The sequence below is a fragment of the Leuciscus leuciscus genome (genome assembly GCF_965113295.1).
Source record: "Leuciscus leuciscus genome assembly, chromosome: 11".
In the NCBI taxonomy this organism is placed as follows: domain Eukaryota; kingdom Metazoa; phylum Chordata; class Actinopteri; order Cypriniformes; family Leuciscidae; genus Leuciscus; species Leuciscus leuciscus.
Window position 1 is genome coordinate 32,363,587 of NC_138735.1, and position 20,612 is coordinate 32,384,198.

A 20,612-nucleotide genomic window follows, 5' to 3' on the forward strand; every position below is an offset into this window, starting at 1 on the left:
GAGTGGCCCCCGGGGACCAAACGAAATTTTTCCGTAGAAGTGTAGTGGGGCTACATGCCCACCAAATTTCATGTTCCCCGGTGCTTCGGTGTCCCTGGTATCGTTGACGAAAAATTTACGGGGGCCCCAGCGCGGGGAGGGGGGAGTGGCCCCCGGGGACCAAACGAAATTTTTCCGTAAAAGTCTAGTAGTCCAACATACCATAAAAATGTCTTCATCCTCGGTGCCACGGTTCAGGTAGTTATTTAGGAAAAACGGCATTTTTGGGGGTTTGGGGGGGCCCAGCGCGGGGGGGGAGTGGCCCCCGGGGACCAAACGAAATTTTTCCTTAGAAGTCTAGTGGGGCTACATGCCCACCAAATTTCATGTTCCCTGGTGTTTCGGTGTCCCTGGTATGGTTGACGAAAAATTTACGGGGGCCCCAGCGCGGGGGGGGGGGGGGGGGAGTGGCCCCCGGGGACCAAATGAAATTTTTCCGTAAAAGTCTAGTAGACCAACATACCACAAAAATTTCTTCATCCTCGGTGCCACGGTTCAGGTAGTTATTTAGGAAAATCTGCATTTTTTGGGGTTTGGGGGGGCCCAGCGCGGGGGGGGAGTGGCCCCCGAGGACCAAACGAAATTTTTCCTTAGAAGTCTAGTGGGGCTACATGCCCACCAAATTTCATGTTCCCCGGTGTTTCGGTGTCCCTGGTATCGTTGACGAAAAATTTACGGGGGCCCCAGCGCGGGGGGGGAAGTGGCCCCCGCGGACCAAAGGAAATTTTTCCGTAAAAGTCTAGTAGACCAACATACCATAAAAATTTCTTCATCCTCGGTGCCACGGTTCAGGTAGTTATTTAGGAAAAACTGCATTTTTTTGGGTTTGGGGGGGCCCAGCGCGGGGGGGGAGTGGCCCCCGGGGACCAAACGAAATTTTTCCTTAGAAGTCTAGTGGGGCTACATGCCCACCAAATTTCATGTTCCCCGGTGTTTCGGTGTCCCTGGTATCGTTGACGAAAAAATTAAGGGGGCCCCAGCGCGGGGGGGGAAGTGGCCCCCGGGGACCAAACGAAATTTTTCCGTAAAAGTCTAGTAGAGCAACATACCATAAAAATGTCTTCATCTTCGTTGCCACGGTTCAGGTAGTTATTTAGGAAAAACGGCATTTTTTTGGGTTTGGGGGGGCCCAGCGCGGGGGGGAGTGGCCCCCGGGGACCAAACGAAATTTTTCCTTAGAAGTCTAGTGGGGCTACATGCCCACCAAATTTCATGTTCCCCGGTGTTTCGGTGTCCCTGGTATGGTTGACGAAAAATTTACGGGGGCCCCAGCGCGGGGGGGGGGGGGAGTGGCCCCCGGGGACCAAATGAAATTTTTCCGTAAAAGTCTAGTAGACCAACATACCACAAAAATTTCTTCATCCTCGGTGCCACGGTTCAGGTAGTTATTTAGGAAAAACTGCATTTTTTTGGGTTTGGGGGGGCCCAGCGCAGGGGTGGAGTGGCCCCCGGGGACCAAACGAAATTTTTCCTTAGAAGTCTAGTGGGGCTACATGCCCACCAAATTTCATGTTCCCCGGTGTTTCGGTGTCCCTGGTATCGTTGACGAAAAATTTACGGGGGCCCCAGCGCGGGGGGGGAAGTGGCCCCCGCGGACCAAACGAAATTTTTCCGTAAAAGTCTAGTAGACCAACATACCATAAAAATGTCTTCATCCTCGGTGCCACGGTTCAGGTAGTTATTTAGGAAAAACTGAATTTTTTTGGGTTTGGGGGGGCCCAGCGCGGGGGGGGAGTGGCCCCCGGGGACCAAACAAAATTTTTCCTTAGAAGTCTAGTGGGGCTACATGGCCACCAAATTTCATGTTCCCCGGTGTTTCGGTGTCCCTGGTATCGTTGACGAAAAATGTAAGGGGGCCCCAGCGCGGGGGGGGAAGTGGCCCCCGGGGACCAAACGAAATTTTTCCGTAAAAGTCTAGTAGACCAACATACGATAAAAATTTCTTCATCCTCGGTGCCACGGTTCAGGTAGTTATTTAGGAAAAACTGCATTTTTTGGGGTTTGGGGGGGCCCAGCGCGGGGGGGGAGTGGCCCCTTGGGACCAAACGAAATTTTTCCTTAGAAGTCTAGTGGGGCTACATTCCCACCAAATTTCATGTTCCCCGGTGTTTCGGTGTCCCTGGTATCGTTGACGAAAAGAGAAGACGTGAGAGGTCCCCGAGGGTGCCCCGTCCCTGAGAAAGGAGGTCCTTCCTCAGAGGGATTGGCCAGGGAGCTGCTGTCATGAGGAATACTAGTTCGGAGAACCAGGTCCGGTTGTGCCAATGAGGGGCAACCAAGATGACCTGCTCCTCGTCCTCCCTGATCTAGCACAGGGTCTGTGCAAGAAGGCTCACTGGGGGAAACGCATATTTGCGAAAGCCCCGCAGCCAGCTGTGCGCCAGTGCGTCCGTGCCGAGCGTGCCCTCGGTCAGGGAGTAAAACATGTTGCAATGGGAAGAGTCGTGGGAGGCAAACAGGTCTACCTGTGTGTCCCCAAACTGATCCCAAATCAGCTGAACCGACTGGGGATGGAGTCTCCATTCACCAGGGAGAGGCTGAAGCCATGAGAGCTCATCGGCTGCACAGTTCAGGTCTCCCGGGATATAAATGGCTCAAAGCGACCTCAGATGCTTCTGACTCCAAAGGAGGAGGTGGTGGGCGAGTTGCGACATACGGCGGGAGCGCAGACCACCTTGTCGGTGGATGTACGCTACTGTCGCGGTATTGTCTGATCTGACTAGTACGTGCTGACCCTTGATCAACGCATGGAAGCGGTGCAGGGTGAGACGTCTCGTACTGCCAGCAACTCGAGGCAATTGACATGCCAAAGGCGCTGGGGTCCTGTCCAGGAGCCCGCGGCAGCATGTCCATTGCACATGGCACCCCAGCCCGTGGTGGAGGCATCTGTTGAGACAACAACATGCCTGGAAACTTGTTCTAAGGGCATTCCGGCCCGTAGAAAGCTGAGGTTCGTCCACGGGGTGAATTTATGGAAAAACTGGTACTCGGTGTGTGCAGTGTTGCCATGCTCACCTCGGGACTCGATCGCGAAGCCAGAGCTGAAGCGGTCTCATATGAAGCAGTCCGAGCGGCGTTACTGCGGCTGCGATATGCCCCAGGAGCCTCTGAAATAACTTGCCCTTGAACTGTCTCAGGCAAGTCAGCAGTGACTGCACGCGCTCGCTCGTAAGCTGTGCGCACTGGCGACTGAGTCAATTTATTTATACCGAGAAAAGAGATCCTCTGCATGGGGCAAAGTTTGCTCTTCTCCCGGTTGACCCAAAGGCCCAGACGGGCTAGGTGCCGGAGCACTAGGTCCCTGTGTTCACAAATCTGGTCTCGAGAGTGAGCTAGGATCAGCAAGTCGTCTAGCCAGTGTGTAGCGTAACAAGGGCTGCCTCAACGACCTTCGTGAAGACGCAAGGAGACAGGGCTAGACAGAATGGGAGAACCACATACTGATATGCCCGCCCCTCAAAAGCAAATCGTAGGAACGGTCTGTTTCGAGGAGAAAGGAGATATGAAAGTAGGCGTCCTTCAGGTCGATCGCTACAAACCAATCCTGTGGCCGCACACATTCGAGAATGTGTTTGGCCGTGAGCATCTTGAACGGAAGCCTGTGGAGGGATCGGTTCAAGACGCGGGGTGGCGTAGCGACCCGGTGTGGGGGCACGGTCATTGCCGCGTCCTGACAGAGGAGGCCGGGGAAGGACAAGCGTTCCACGGGGGCATGCTCTGACAAGGGTCTGGCGACAGAGGGGGACAAGAGTGGCGAGGTTCGTGAGCGGCGCACACTGTCATCCGGGACCTCTGGGGGCTAGGAGGAAAGGGAACAAAAAAATGGAGTGGCCCTGCTACCAGCTCCTGAGAAAAACTGAGCCCTAACTCCAAGCTGCCTGTCTCGTCATGTTCACGCAATGGAAACATGAGTCATCCTGGAGCGCTGCCGAGCATGATTAAGCCCAACCCGCCAAACCGCGCTCGTGACTGTTAGGCAGATGGATTACGTGCCCACATCCAGAAAATACACGGGCAAACCGTCTTGAAAAAGACGTGCCGCGTGCAGCTCTTTTAGAGAGAGGAAAAGCTCAGCAGAGTGCTAAAGCGCCCCGGGAGAAACACGCACACTGTCGGCAGATCACTGCACAGATCAGCAGCAGGCAATGCGATCTCACTGGAACACGGCGTCGCACCAACACACTGAAGAGCCGCTCATCTCGTAGAGTGAAGATGATTCAGAATGGCTTGTGGGAGTGAAGAGAACTCTTGACTCCGAAGCGAAAAACATATCTGCATGTTGCCAGCGTCCTTCCTTATATACCCATGAGGTAAGGCGACGTTACGCAAAGCAAATTCCGCAGACCCATGGCAGTTCTTTGCCATTGGCTCGTTTTTTTTCTCGAAGATGAGAGGCTTTCTAAGCAAAACCCCATTCGTTGTCACGACGTAACTCGTAGTGACCACGAAAGGGAACTCTAGGCGACAACATCCATTAGTTAAAAGTCTTGTGGACACATATTTAGTATGTGTTTTGTGACCTTATTTCACAAACTTTATTTTTTTGTTTTTTTCAATAACCATGCATAAACATTATTCTCTCAAAAATACAAACATACATGTTGCTCACATATTATGTAGTCCAGTTTGTGCTAAATAAAGTGTAATTACACCTTTGCCATTAATATGTTTATAAGCAACTGAAAAAAGCACAAATGTCAGGGCATGTCAAAACATCTCAAGGACCCCAAAAACACCTTAGACCCCAGAGGGTTAATCCACGGTCACGCTAGATTTTGAGCATGCAAAATTATGTTGGACAAGGCAACAGTCGTGATATAATGTTACGCTCTGCAGCATTGTTTTTATAAACATGAATTCAACCTATAAAAAATAGTCAGACATTATACTGCAAAAATATTATTCTTTTAATTAAGCCAAGAGGTCACGCTGTGATGTATCGATCTTCTACTGGTCACACCTCTTCACGTGATTGTGAATTCGCAGATCAGAGTTCACCAAACTTGAACTTTGGAAGGCAGCGGAATGCAAAGCTTTTTGCATTAGCTTGCGGTCTGATGATTTGCATGCGTATAAATGGAAGTCAAAGGAATGACCGCCCCTTTGGTCTGAACAAAAATGATAAATCAGCTGAAAATTCCATTTCACTATCTACACGCTCACGCCGCATTTTCCCCTCCCCAATCAGTAGAGCTGGGGGTTTTTTCTGGCTTTGGCAGAGCATAAAGGACATAATTTTTTTTGTAATAGCACCTTGCTACTCTAACAAAACATAGTTCATGTTTAAATTAAGCACTTTCAAGGACCTACGTTTGTTTTCACATACTTTCCAGTCCTTGAATCCAAGTACTTTCAAGAAGCGTGGAAAATCTGTTAATTAAAGTTTTTGTCTTTTTTTAAAAGTTTTTATTTTATTAAATCAAGTTAAACTACATTAAAATAAGACATGTTGCCTTGACTGGCAACTAGCTGAAATATATATTTTATTTTTTTACTTTTATTTCATTTAATGTTCATTTCAAGTAATGAAAATGTTTATTTTGTAATGTTTTGTTTTAGTTATAGTTAACTATAATAAGTTTGTTTTTAACCACACTGTTTATCTCAATGAAACTATTAATATATATATATATATATATATATATATATATATATATATATATATATATATATATATATATATATATATATATCTGCTGGGTCATTCTGTCAAGAAATGTTTCCTTGCCACTGTTGCGTTTAATCAGTGTGCCATTGTTTAATGCTTAAGAATTACACCTACTCCAGCTTTTAAGTAAAAAAATTTTTTTTAGCAAAACTAGCTGCATGGTCTGAAGTGGAAGACAGGAAGTAGACACAATGGATTCCTATTTAACCCAACAGATGCAAGACCATTCAAGTGCACCCAGTGACAAAAGGAAGCTCCGATTACAAACTTTATTAGACATAAGGTTGCCCCCATTTCTTCCATTCTTCCTCCTGAGTTTTAATAAACAAGGGTAAAAAGACAGCTGAGAATGAGGCTCTGTAAAGGATGAGGGGGCTAGAATAGATTGCCCAAGTGATAAGACTAAGTAAGGTGCTTGTTGAGAGGGTGCAGAATAAATGAGGGGCGAGAGGTCAACCTCACAAAAGGTCTTGAGTGATGGCTCACACGGCTCAACAACAAATAAACACTGTAGAGCTGTTTAGAAACAGATCTGGGGCTAAGACGATTAGTTTGACCTGCTTGCCATGTTCTATCTGTTAAGAAGGAATAATTATACGAATTTTCGTGTTAACTGATGCACAGAAAAAGTAACACTACTCTAATGTATTCGGAATATATTAACTTCTATAAACATACAAATTAGATTTTGTATCTTACAGAATCCTATTCATGCATTTGTTTTGGAAATCTTTGTAAAGCTGGAAAAAAATGTTGAAGAAAGAAAGGGTTTGAACATGGATGAACATGAATGAAGCTGTTTTTTTAATTACTGCTAATGAACTTGTAAAACACATGATGGATATAGCTGTGGGAAGTCAAGAAAGGTCATAGGAACAAACAAGAACAAGCAAGAGTTGCAGCTATCTCTGCATTAGGCGAGAACAAAAGGTCGCAAGTGCAGATATTCATTGTTGCCATTACAGCTGTCTACTGACAATTTTATTGTTCCATGACAGCCGTCTTGTTCGTGAAGCATTGTTACCTTGTCTTGATCCTTGAGCACAAAGATAAACCTGTGAAATTCCCAGTGCATGCCTGTGTCTCTTTAAGGACAAAAAATGACACAGTTTAAGAAAAGCATCATAGTGCATTATTGCTGGAATCTAACTGTCAATTAAGCAATTTTATTAAAAAAGGATTGTGTGAATGTTCAACTATGGTTCAGATACATACAAGAGTCTCTAACTCTAATGCTTTACGTACATAAAAAACTAAAAAAAATTGTGTTGTGAATTTGGCCTATAAAACTAACTATAAAATATGAAAGTAGAAGTGTACATTTCAGGATAAAAAACTTTAGTAAAGATCTGATATCTTTAAAAAGGAGATATACATATGGGACAAAAATAGCACCATTGTGATTTAGATCCTTTCTGATCGTGTTGCATTACCATTTCCACATGCCAAACTACTGTGACTCACACAAAGATTTGTTCAGGCACCCAAAAAGAGCTACACACACAAGTGAGCCGGACCATATACAGATGGTCAACGTCACACTCATTGTGCCTCTATATAAAGAGATAAGTTACAGCACAATATTGCAAGCTCACATCATTGTGACATCTAAAGGTAAGAGCACAGATAATTTAGATTCAATTGTTCATGAGGACTTCTCATTAATTATGTTTCCTTTTTATTAAAAGGACTTGGACTTTCTTGGGTTTGGATTTAATCTGGTAAGACATGCTTTTATAAAGGTCAACACAATGTGTATATAGTATATTTTATGTTATATTAAATGTATGTTTTATGCAATATTTTCTTTTTGAATGCAATCATTTCTGTTGAAAGACCAATAAATAATTAGAAATACTGTATATTTATAAATAATTAAATTGTATTTAATTGTAAACAAGTTTTACAAGTTCAAAAATGTTTGCCATCTATGCCTCAGTCTGATTGAAAGATGGTGGATGTGATGTCAGAGTTCGGGGCAGCTGCCCCGTTCTTACGAAAGTCAGACAAGGAGCGTCTGGAGGCCCAAACTCGCCCCTTCGACATGAAGAAAGAATGCTTTGTGACCGACCCTGCGGTTGAGTTCGTCAAAGCCACCATCACCAGTAGAGACGGTGGCAAAGTCACTGTTGACACTGAATTCGGGAAGGTAAGATCTAATCTCTGCATTGTTGTAGATTGTAGACAGAAGTAGAGAGTGACTGTCAAAAATTTTTGGTTATCCACAGACAGTAACTGTGAAGGAGATTGATGTTCACCCCCAGAACCCACCAAAGTTTGATAAAATTGAGGACATGGTGATGTTCACCTTCCTGCACGAGCCCGCTGTGCTGTTTAACCTCAAAGAGCGTTACGCAGCCTGGATGATCTATGTGAGTCGAGTCTTAAAACACTCACGCATTCTCTTTATCTTGCATGAGCAGATCTAAACCTTCTGTGAATATTTTACAGACCTACTCTGGGCTCTTCTGTGTCACTGTGAACCCCTACAAGTTTTTGCCAGTGTACAACCAGGAAGTCGTCAATGCCTATAGAGGAAAGAAACGAAATGAGGCCCCTCCACACATCTTCTCCATCTCAGACAATGCCTACCAGTACATGCTGTCAGGTGATGATCTGACTTGTAATTTTTTGTTGATTTCTAATGCAATTTCAAATGCTAAGTTTCTTATGTTTTATTTTCTCACAGACAGAGAAAACCAGTCTGTCCTGATCACGTATGTAATACATTTTATGATGTACCAAAGTACTCCTCCTTTTACCAATATTTTCTCTGCTGCATTTTATCAGCCATTTAATTAACTGTTTTTATTTTAAGTGGAGAATCCGGTGCTGGAAAGACTGTGAACACTAAGAAAGTAATCCAGTACTTTGCAAGCATTGCAGCAGCATCACCTGGCAAGAAGGATCCATCAATGGAGAAAAAGGTGCTTCATTTCCCAAAAATTGGTTATTATGGATGAATGAACACACCTTCCATATAATATAGCATACAAAAAGAATTACTAAATTAATGGTCTTCGTTTATTAGATATTAAATCCACAAATTATCATAATTTGATACTCCCTTACTTGCCATATTGCAATGCATTAACACGTGAACAAAAAACATTTTTGGTTTCCCAATTAGTTTTCTACTGTGACTTAGGTCCTATATGGATCATTATTATTATTATTACAAGACTACATAACATCTGAAAATATGCTTGGCTGTTAACTGAAAAGAAGGTACATCAAACGTTTTACAAACCTATTGTTAAAATATGATTCTCAGGGTACTCTGGAGGATCAAATCATCCAGTGTAATCCTGCTCTCGAGGCTTTTGGTAACGCCAAAACAATAAGAAATGACAACTCCTCCAGATTTGTAAGTGGGGCTTACATTGGTGTTATTATTCTATATTGGTTTCCATGATATGTTATATGAGCATGTTCTGTATTATATCATACTGTATATTGCTTTATTTACAGGGTAAATTTATCCGTATCCATTTTGGACACAGTGGAAAGTTAGCTTCTGCTGACATAGAGACTTGTAAGTACTTCCCAACATCATTCCAACAAATCACACATAGATCAAATGTGTAACTGTTTTGATATTCATCTATTCATTTATCAATTAATTTAGATCTGCTGGAGAAGTCTCGTGTAACTTTTCAGCTCAAGGCTGAGAGAGACTACCACATCTTCTATCAGATTCTGTCCCAGAAAAGACCAGAACTGCTGGGTAAAATTACCCATCATATCAATTAAAGGCACACTATGCAAGATTTGTACCTTAATATAACAGCTTCGAAATCATTTTGATAGTAAACAAACTCGTAGTAGGGCGAATCATCCCGATAGCAAAGGGGGAGGGGGCGGGGTGATGCCGCTGGCAAAACCAGCAATGCAAGTTTGAGAGGTGGCGCCCCACCAAATCTCACGAGAATCACGATTTGCTTTACGGCACGACTACACTTACATCAAGAACACATGAAGCAGTCTCTATGGAAAACACTAGCACGCATTTCAGACGCGAATCATGGCAGAGTCGACGAAGAAAACGAAGAAAGCGCGGTCGGAAGAGTGCAGAGACGGCTCTGCGTGAGTGGTATTTACGACAGTAATGTTAAATACAAGTACTCCACAACAACTCTAGTGGTCACTGTTTGAGAAAAACGGAAACTGCATAGTGTGCCTTAACATTGTCATCTCTAATTAGAAGAGTCTTTTCTGATCTATGTTCCCATTTCTCCTTAGAAATGCTGCTCATCACCAACAACCCCTATGACTATGCTTTCATCTCCCAAGGAGAAACAACAGTGGCATCTATTGATGACGGTGACGAGCTGGTAGCCACTGATGTGGGTGTTTGTTAAAACATAGGCAGTTCACAATACAAGAAAAACACTTTTGACAACCCGTATGACTGCGTTTCTGCTGTGGAACACCAATTGATAATGTCTTGACTAGTTTCCATACAATAAAAGCATATAATGATCAGGTGCTGTCAATAAGTATGAAAAAGCACCATCAAAGATCCACACAACTTGTTTTTTCTGAAGCCATGTGATTGTGTGAGGAAAAGAACCTTTGTTTTTCATTTTATCTTCCACAGAAGAAATTAAGTCATACAGGTATAGAATGACTTGAAAGAGAATAAACTGATTCTCTTGGCCAGTCTATTCTTTAAAAAGAAAGACTTCGAATGTACTTGCCAAAAAGAAGAATATGAAACATTTGCCATAAAATTTTACATGCTCTGTACATTTGCTGTAGGAAGCGTTCGATGTGTTGGGCTTCACCCAAGAAGAGCAGAACAGCATCTACAAGCTGACTGGTTCCGTCATGCACTTTGGCAACATGAAGTTCAAACAGAAGCAAAGAGAGGAACAGGCCGAGGCTGATGGGACTGAGGGTCAGTATAACTTGGAATCTCAGTTTCATAAATGAAAAAAGTCTAAGACATGTTGTATATATATTCTTAGCTCTGTATTCTTATTTAACATGTAGATGCTGACAAAATATCATATCTGATGGGCCTAAATTCAGCTGACTTGATCAAGGGTTTGTGCCACCCAAGAGTCAAAGTAGGAAATGAGTGGGTCACCAAGGGACAGAGTGTCCAGCAGGTAATGAATGAAAATAATAATCTAATGAGTTTTCAGCATCATAGGTTCACTTTCGAAAGCATACAAACAAAAACTTTAATATCTCTAAAAAATCGCTCGCTAGTTTGCAATGTGTCGAATTCTGCAAAAATCAATAATTTCTTTATTAGGTGTACTACTCTATTGGTGCTCTGGCAAAGTCAGTGTACGAGAAGATGTTCCTATGGATGGTTGTGAGAATCAACCAATCCCTGGCCACCAAACAGCCTCGCCAGTACTTCATTGGTGTGCTGGACATTGCTGGATTTGAGATCTTTGATGTAAGCTGAAATCAACTGATTTTTTTTTATTCAAGAACAAATTCAACAAGAAGTGCAACCTGTTTGACCTTTGTAATTATATAATATATTCCACCTGCAGTCCAACACCTTTGAGCAGCTGTGCATCAACTTCACTAATGAGAAGTTGCAACAGTTCTTCAACCACCACATGTTTGTTCTGGAGCAAGAGGAATACAAGAAGGAGGGCATTGAGTGGGTGTTTATTGACTTCGGCATGGACTTGGCAGCATGTATTGAGCTTATTGAAAAGGTGGGTGAATACTATGTTGATAATTATACTGTGAGGGTAAAAATCATATTTTTCAGTCTTAACTCTTGTTAACTCTGTCATTGTAGCCCATGGGTATCATGTCCATCCTTGAAGAGGAGTGCATGTTCCCCAAAGCCAGTGATGCAACATTTAAAGCTAAGCTTTATGACAACCATATGGGGAAAAATCCAAACTTCCAGAAGCCTAGGATGATCAAAGGTGGACCAGAGGCCCATTTTGGCCTCGTTCACTATGCTGGCACTGTGGACTACAACATTTCAAACTGGCTGGTGAAGAACAAGGACCCTCTCAATGAGACGGTTGTAGGGTTTTTCCAGAAGTCAACTCTTAAGTTGTTGCCTGTTCTGTTTGCTAATTTCGCTACTGATGACTCAGGTAAGCACACACTGACTTGTGATATGAAAATATAATAAGCACTATTTTTACTGTTTAATAGTAACAAAAATCATTTATTTCACAGCTGCGGATTCTGGAGGAAAGGCTGCCAAAGGTAGCAAAAAGAAGGGTTCTTCCTTCCAGACAGTGTCAGCCCTTCATAGGGTAAGGAATATTATAACACTATATTGTCTCACAAGGTTTTATTGCATATTAATCTAAATCCTCTGTGATCTACCAACAGGAGAACTTGAACAAGCTGATGACCAACTTGAGGTCAACTCACCCTCACTTTGTGCGCTGCATCATCCCCAATGAGAGCAAGACTCCTGGGGCGATGGAGAATCCTCTGGTCATGCACCAGCTGCGCTGTAACGGTGTGCTGGAGGGCATCAGGATCTGCAGAAAGGGATTCCCCAACAGGATCCTGTATGGAGATTTCAAACAACGGTTAGTATGAAGGCAAGGCAAGGCAAGTTTATTTATATAGGACATTTCATACACAATGGTAATTCAAAGTGCTTTACATAGAAAAGGAATTAAAATAATCAGAAAATATCATGCCTGAATCACTAAATTTGGGGCTTCCCTGTCTAAATGGAAGAGTCAGAGATCTTCGGTTCGCGAGACACTCTAATAGCAACTCCCTGCTTCCTAGTGACCCTCCTACCCATCAATAGGGTGGAGTATTCTAACACGTTCTGCCTCTGATGGCTTGTACCTCCGACCCCTTAATGGAGTGGAGTTATCACCAACCGTCTGATTTCGGTAATACACCAGCCTGCATCCAAGAACCTGGTGTCCCACACTCACGTCTGAGTGCGTGCGTAAACTCACTGTCTCTCTTCCCAATTTTCTCAACACTTCAAACCAGACAGCCCTAACCAAAAATAAAAATCTTGACCAAAAATAAAAACAAGGATAATTAAAAGTTTACAGTTATATAAAAGAATTATAAGAATAAAAAGATGATACATAGAGAACATAAACTGCATCAGTCGGACGTACAGTGGCACAGTGCTCATTCAGTAAATGCAGAGCTAAACAGATGTGTTTTGAGTCCAGATATGAATGTGACTACTGTTGGAACACATCTGATCTCTTCTGGAAGCTGGTATGAAACAAAATGGCTTTAATGCCTTACAAAATAACATTATGTATACATTTTATTGTATACAAGTTATTGCAAGTTTCAACACTCTGTTTGCACAATTAAGTATTTGCTAAAAATAAAAACATATGAAACAATAGTTAATGTGTGTTGTTTTTTGTGTAGATACCGCATCCTAAATCCTGCTGCTATCCCTGAGGGACAGTTCATTGATAACAAGAAGGGTGCAGAAAAACTTCTGGGCTCTCTGGACATCGATCACGAACAGTACAAGTTAGGACATACTAAGGTATTTTTATATTAACATTAACTTTTTCCAAGGCCACTTTTCCACTGTCATCCTTTTTGACCCCAAATTCTTTACTATTCAGGTCTTTTTTAAGGCTGGTCTTCTGGGTGGTCTTGAAGAGATGCGAGATGACCGTCTTGCACTTATTATAACTGGAATTCAGTCCATGTCTCGTGGTTTTCTATCAAGAGATGAGTTCCAGAAAATTGTGGAAAGAAGGTTAGATTTTAGCTCTTCAATCTTTAACATATTCTCCAAGTTACATTTAAAATGCAAGACTGAACAATCTTATTTAATATCTACAGAGATGCTCTGTTGGTGATCCAGTGGAACGTACGTGCTTTCATGGGTGTCAAGAATTGGCCCTGGATGAAGCTCTACTTCAAGATCAAGCCTCTGCTGAAAAGTGCAGAGTCCGAGAAAGAAATGGCCAACATGAAGGAGGAATTCACCAAGTTAAAGGAGGCTTATGCCAAATCTGAAGCCCGCAGAAAGGAGCTTGAGGAAAAGATGGTTTCTCTTCTCCAAGAAAAGAATGACCTGCAGCTTTTATCACAGTCTGTAAGTTCACATGGGACTACAACTCTGCACTTTTCACATTTCAGAAAAGTCAAAAAACAAAACAAGTTTTCAATTTTTTTGTTGATAGGAGCAAGATAATCTTGCAGATGCTGAGGAGAGATGTGAGGGTCTGATCAAGAGCAAGATCCAGCTTGAGGCCAAAGTCAAAGAAATTACTGAGAGACTGGAGGATGAAGATGAAATGAATGCTGAGCTGACTGCAAAGAAACGAAAGCTGGAGGATGAATGCTCTGAGCTCAAGAAGGACATTGATGATCTTGAGCTCACTCTGGCCAAAGTGGAGAAAGAGAAACATGCCACTGAGAACAAGGTCAGTTTTCAACACTTAACCTGTTATTGATGCTAGAATGGTGTGTTAAGAGTCTGTTGATACAATGACACATTTTTACAGGTTAAAAACCTGACAGAAGAGATGGCAGCTTTGGATGAGATCATCGCTAAGCTGACCAAGGAGAAGAAAGCTCTTCAGGAGGCCCATCAGCAAACGCTGGATGACCTCCAGAGTGAGGAAGACAAAGTCAACACACTCACCAAAGCCAAAACCAAACTGGAGCAACAAGTGGATGATGTAAGAGTCATAAAAAATGACACTAGAATTAAAATGAGAAGCTTTATTAAAAAATTGCATAATTATTTTTAAATTCCTAAAATAATTCCTAAAATTCTAATTTAAAATTTAGCTTGAAGGTTCTCTGGAACAAGAAAAGAAAATTCGAATGGATCTTGAGAGAGCTAAAAGAAAGCTTGAGGGTGACTTGAAGTTGACTCAAGAGAATGTGATGGATTTGGAAAATGATAAGCAGCAGGCAGAAGAGCGGCTAAAGAAGTAATATATTTTATATTTAAAAAAAAAAAAATGTATGTTAAAATATATTTGGTAACACTTCACAATAAGGTTCCATTTGACTTTAGTTAACTACACAATTTAACAAATTAATAATGAAAAATATTTCTAAGCATTTATTAGTCTTAGTTAAAAAAAATAAAAAAATAATATTGTTATTACTGTTCATTCTATTAAATGGGCCTGAGCTAATAACAAACCAACAATGACAATATTATTTTTTATTAATAATTATTATGATAATTATTGTTAACAAAGTTTAATACTGTAACAAATGTATTGTTCATTGTTAGTTAATGTTGTTCAATTCATTATCTAACGTTAACTAATGGAATCCTACTGTAAAGTGTTACCTGATATTTTAATTCGATTATGCATGTAACCATTCATGTGTCATCCTGTTTACTTGGCAGAAAAGACTTTGAAATAAGCCAGCTCAATAGCAAGATTGAAGATGGACAAGCTTTGGAGTCCCAACTCCAGAAAAAACTGAAAGAGTTGCAGGTAAACTTTATATATGTCTTAATAAGATAGATTAGTTAGGAATTTTAATCTTAATTTGGAATTTATGCACATTACCAGGCCAGAATTGAAGAGCTTGAGGAAGAGCTGGAGGCTGAGAGAGCTGCTCGTGCTAAAGTTGAGAAACAGAGAGCTGATCTGTCCAGAGAACTGGAGGACATCAGTGAGAGGTTGGAGGAGGCTGGTGGAGCCACTGCTGCCCAGATTGAGATGAACAAGAAACGTGAAGCTGAGTTCCAGAAACTGCGCAGAGACCTTGAAGAGTCCACTCTGCAACATGAGTCCACTGCTGCTACACTGAGGAAGAAACATGCAGACAGTGTGGCTGATCTGGGAGAGCAGATTGACAACCTCCAGAGAGTGAAGCAGAAGCTGGAGAAAGAGAAGAGTGAACTCAGACTGGAACTGGACGATGTGGTCTCCAACATGGAGCAGCTTGCAAAGGCAAAGGTGAGTGAGAGAAATTATGCTTAGAGTCTATAAATTATGTGTTGTCAAAGAAAGCAATCAACTACGATATAATTTATCCTCAAGACAAACCTGGAGAAAATGTGCAGAACTCTGGAAGACCAAATGAGTGAGTACAGAACCAAGGCTGAGGAAGGTCAGCGCACTATCAATGATTTCACCATGCAAAAAGCCAAGCTGCAAACTGAAAATGGTAAGAACACTAAATATTGTTACATTACCAACTGTACCATAATGATAATTGGAAAAAAGTCAATTTTTTTAATATTATATTTTAGGTGAACTTGCCAGACAGTTTGAGGAGAAAGACTCCCTGGTGACTCAGTTAACCAGAGGCAAACAATCCAACACTCAGCAAATTGAAGACCTCAAGAGACAGCTCGAAGAAGAAATCAAGGTTTTCAAAATCCCCTTCAATGTCTAAAATGTTTGCTAAAGACATACAAATTCACTATTGTAATAAACAACTGGTCGCAAATATTTGTTTGTTTTTGTTTGTGTTCAGGCTAAGAATGCCCTGGCCCATGCAGTTCAGTCAGCTCGTCATGATGCTGATCTGCTGAGGGAGCAATATGAGGAGGAGCAAGAAGCCAAGGCTGAGCTACAGCGTGGTATGTCCAAGGCAAACTCTGAAGTGGCTCAGTGGAGAACCAAGTATGAAACTGATGCCATCCAGAGGACTGAGGAGCTGGAGGAAGCAAAGTAAGAAACAAACAACATTTAAAAGTTTTGTCTTTAGTAATTAGACACTTTTCTAAATTTTCTGCTATAGTTTGTGGCCTGTAAAACACATTTAAATACAGTTTAATGAATGATGCTTCTGATGTGTACTATATTTTCTATTTTGATTATTACAGGAAGAAACTGACTCAGCGTCTGCAAGATGCAGAAGAAGCTGTGGAAGCTGTTAATGCTAAATGCTCCTCTTTGGAGAAGACCAAGCACAGGCTGCAGAATGAGATTGAAGATCTCATGGTGGATGTGGAGAGATCCAATGCTGCTGCTGCTGCTCTGGACAAGAAGCAAAGAAACTTTGATAAAGTAAGGAGAGAAAGTACATTTTGTCATTAGCTGGAAAAATTTGCCATTTATTTACAAAGCGAAATACCAGCAAACTGCACTGTTCTCATTGACCATTTGGCCTTGTTAAATTTAACCAGGTCCTGGCTGAGTGGAAGCAGAAGTATGAGGAGACCCAAACTGAACTGGAAAGTGCCCAAAAAGAAGCTAGATCTCTGAGCACTGAACTCTTTAAATTGAAAAACTCATATGAGGAGTCATTGGACCACCTGGAGAGTATGAAGAGGGAGAACAAGAATCTCCAAGGTAAGAGTGGTTTTCACAACTCCAAACCATTACTTTAATTGCTTGTATTTGTGAGCTTATATGTTATTTCTATTGCACAGAGGAAATTTCTGACCTCACTGAGCAACTTGGTGAGAGTGGGAAGAATATTCATGAGCTGGAGAAACTACGAAAACAACTGGAGCAGGAGAAACAAGAGACACAAACTGCTCTTGAAGAGGCTGAGGTATAAAAACAACCATTTTCCCCAAAGTTCTTATTCATTTGACAACTCTTTGATTTAAATCAAGCTGTTGTTTAAAGCAATTGATCATTCCAGATTATTTTAAGGGAGGTCACTTACCACCCCACAACACAGGGCTAAACAAAAACTTTAAATGTCAATTATAACAAACACCCATTTTACTCTTCATAGGGTTCCCTTGAACATGAGGAAGGCAAGATACTTAGAGCTCAGCTGGAGTTCAATCAGGTCAAAGCTGATATTGAGCGTAAGCTGACAGAGAAAGATGAAGAGATGGAGCAGACCAAGAGGAACCAGCAGAGAGTGGTGGATACCCTGCAAAGCTCACTGGAATCAGAGTCTCGCAGCAGGAATGAAGCACTCAGGCTGAAGAAGAAGATGGAGGGAGACCTCAATGAGATGGAGATTCAGCTCAGTCAGGCTAACAGACAGGCATCAGAAGCCCAGAAGCAACTCAAGGGTCTTCATGGACATATCAAAGTATGACGAATCTTCAAATCAAGATTCTATGATGCTAAGGTGAAATGCAACATTGTTCTTCTGTCTTTTTATTTTTAATTTGTACTTTACAGGATGCCCAACTGCAACTAGATGATGCTCTTCGTGGTAATGATGATCTCAAAGAGAACTTCGCCATTGTGGAGAGACGCAACAATCTGCTGCAGGCTGAACTGGATGAGCTGAGATCCATGGTGGAACAAACTGACAGAGTAAGGAAACTGGCTGAGCAGGAACTGCTGGATGTCAGTGAGAGAGTTCAGCTCCTGCATTCTCAGGTATGACACATCTGTACTAATACTATGCAAAATAAAGCCTCTTAGCACACAATATAATCAAAAGACTATATGAATGTCAACATTGTCTATGTTCAGAACACCAGCCTGTTGAATCAGAAGAAGAAGCTGGAGGGAGATAATACTCAGCTTCAGACTGAGGTTGAGGAGGCAGTGCAGGAGTGCAGGAATGCTGAGGAAAAAGCCAAGAAGGCCATCACTGATGCTGCCATGATGGCAGAGGAGCTGAAGAAGGAGCAGGACACCAGTGCTCATCTGGAGCGCATGAAGAAGAACATGGACCAGACCATCAAGGACCTGCAGCACCGTCTGGATGAGGCTGAGCAGATCGCCATGAAGGGAGGCAAGAAGCAGGTCCAAAAACTGGAAGCCAGAGTAAGTTTTTAGAAACAAGTATACAGTGTTTTCTGTAAAAATATTTGTTCTAAGATTTGACATTTTTATACAAAAAATGTTACACATCTGTTAGGTGAGAGAGCTGGAAAGTGAGGTGGAGATAGAACAGAGAAAGTCCAGTGACTCAGTCAAGGGGATTCGTAAATATGAGAGACGCATCAAGGAGCTCACCTACCAGGTAGGAAAAATGTTGCCTACTAAAAATTTTGCCCCTGGTTGATTTGATCATGTTATTTGTTGAAAATACATAAAGTGCTGTCTTACAGTATTTAAATGTATATTGAATATACTAAAAACATTTTTTGCTTTGCATAGACTGAGGAAGACCGAAAGAATCTGGCTCGCCTGCAGGATCTGGTGGACAAACTCCAGCTGAAGGTCAAATCCTACAAGAGAGCTTCTGAGGTTGCGGTGAGTATTTTCCCCCACTGGTGCCATCATATTATACGACTTTTGTAGTAATTGCATCTTTTGATTTTCACAAATGCTGTTGTGTGTAATCTTTAGGAAGAACAATCCAATTCCAATCTGGGCAAGTTCCGTAAGATACAGCATGAGCTGGATGAGGCAGAGGAGAGGGCTGATATTGCTGAATCTCAGGTCAACAAGCTGAGAGCCAAGACTCGTGATACAGGATCCAATAAAGTAAGAGTAGGCACTTAAAACAAGTGATTTTGGTCAGACACACACACAAAAAAAAAAAACTCAGAAAAGCCACAAGTAAATAGTCACAGTTGAGTCAACTTGATAGGTGTCAACTCTAGATCGGCACTTTTTAGTGATTTTACATTTACATTACATTTAGTAATTTAGCAGATGCCTTTGTCCAAAGCGACTTACAAATGAGGACTAAAGCAAGCGAGTCATCATGAAGAGGAAAAAAAACAATGCAAGAAGTTCTCAAAATACAAAGCTCAGGCATTGCTCTGAGTAGCATAAACCAGACAAGGAAGGATTAAAGGAAAGGAAAGATTTTTTTTAAAAAAGAGGTTAAGTGCTCACGGAAGAGATGAGTTTTCAGCTGTCTTTTTAATGTTGTCAGGGATTCTGCATTCCGGATGAAGGCGGGGAGATCTTTCCACCAGCAAGGAACCGTGAATGAGAATGTTCTGGAGTTTTTAGGTTCTCTGTGATGGTACCACGAGCAGTCGCTCATTGACCGATCGTAGGCTTTTGGTAGGGATGTAGACTTGTAGGAGCTAGAGAAAGTAGGAGGGAGCTGAGCCTGTGGTAGATCTGTAAGCAAGCGTCAATGCCTTGAACTTGATGTAAGCAGCGAGTGGTAGCCAGTGCAGAGATGAAGAGATGAGTGACGTGGGCCCTTTTGTGCTCTTTGAAGACAAGATGAGCTGCAGCACTCTGAATCATTTGTAGAGGTTTAGTTTCAAATGATGGAAGTCCTGCCAGAAGAGCATTGCAGCAATCAAGCCTAGAAATGACCAGGGCCTGTACGAGAAGTTGTGTTGCATGCTCAGTTAGGAAAGGTCTGATCTTCCTGATGTTGTGCAGTGCACACCTGCATGATCGCGCTGTCTTTGTCCAAGAACTGAACCCTGAGAAACCCTTGTGGTCAGTTGATGTGCTTTGGATACCTCGCCTCTCCATGCGACCCTGAAGGACCTACCCGTGAGATAGGATTTAAACCAGTGGAGAGGAGTTCCTGTGATGCCCAGTGATGAGAGGGTGGACAGAAGGATCTGATGATTCAGTGTCGAAAAAGAGGAGATACTTGAATGTCTTGAAAAGTGTTCGTGTGTTAGAAGCGCTGTTGACCTTGTTGTGGAAATATGAAGATTTTGTGGCATGAACATCAACAGAAAAGGAAGAGGGAAGAGATTGATACATAGGATCAACCACGATAGGATCATAAACTTTAGGATATGAATAGCAAGTAGTTTAGACAACTACACTTAATGAAATGCATTTTGATATTTAACAAGTGTGGCTATTGAAAAAACCATCAATATTGATTAGAGGTGTAGAGTTTAAGCCATTTTGAACTGGATCCGCTTACCTTTTTACCATTTTTTCCTTTTTCTTCCTAACAGAAGGGGGCTGATGAAGAGTGAAAATATTAGATGGATCTCTCTAAACATTGATTGCTGTGACAATCTCTTCTGTAGTTCTGTAGAATAAACCAAACATGAAAATGAATACCTCATCCTCTTTTTTTTTAACAATGTAGACATTGCAATATCCCAACATGATCCTGAACACAACAGTAAATCAGTTGCCTGAATGTACTCTATGTGCCACAGACTAGGCTGTCT

The 20,612-nt window shown here is 42.0% G+C and overlaps 1 protein-coding gene across 1 annotated transcript; it reads left to right on the forward strand.

The window, feature by feature from the left end:
• Window positions 1–7,228: 7,228 nt before the first annotated feature.
• Window positions 7,229–20,496, forward strand: LOC309508894 (myosin-7-like). The gene is made up of 39 exons (XM_082183421.1): window positions 7,229–7,321; window positions 7,396–7,428; window positions 7,647–7,856; window positions 7,936–8,079; window positions 8,159–8,315; window positions 8,397–8,424; window positions 8,526–8,634; window positions 8,982–9,074; window positions 9,179–9,242; window positions 9,336–9,434; window positions 9,950–10,053; window positions 10,469–10,607; window positions 10,703–10,821; window positions 10,971–11,120; window positions 11,221–11,391; window positions 11,478–11,787; window positions 11,873–11,952; window positions 12,032–12,237; window positions 13,064–13,187; window positions 13,270–13,406; window positions 13,493–13,748; window positions 13,837–14,079; window positions 14,161–14,337; window positions 14,450–14,595; window positions 15,027–15,117; window positions 15,196–15,585; window positions 15,670–15,796; window positions 15,882–16,000; window positions 16,109–16,305; window positions 16,461–16,644; window positions 16,764–16,929; window positions 17,010–17,134; window positions 17,324–17,632; window positions 17,725–17,928; window positions 18,025–18,321; window positions 18,416–18,520; window positions 18,658–18,753; window positions 18,850–18,987; window positions 20,391–20,496. Exons 3-39 carry the CDS (start codon window positions 7,659–7,661, stop codon window positions 20,409–20,411), a joined length of 5,823 nt encoding a protein of 1,940 aa, XP_082039547.1. The 5' UTR covers window positions 7,229–7,321; window positions 7,396–7,428; window positions 7,647–7,658; the 3' UTR covers window positions 20,412–20,496.
• Window positions 20,497–20,612: the final 116 nt, after the last annotated feature.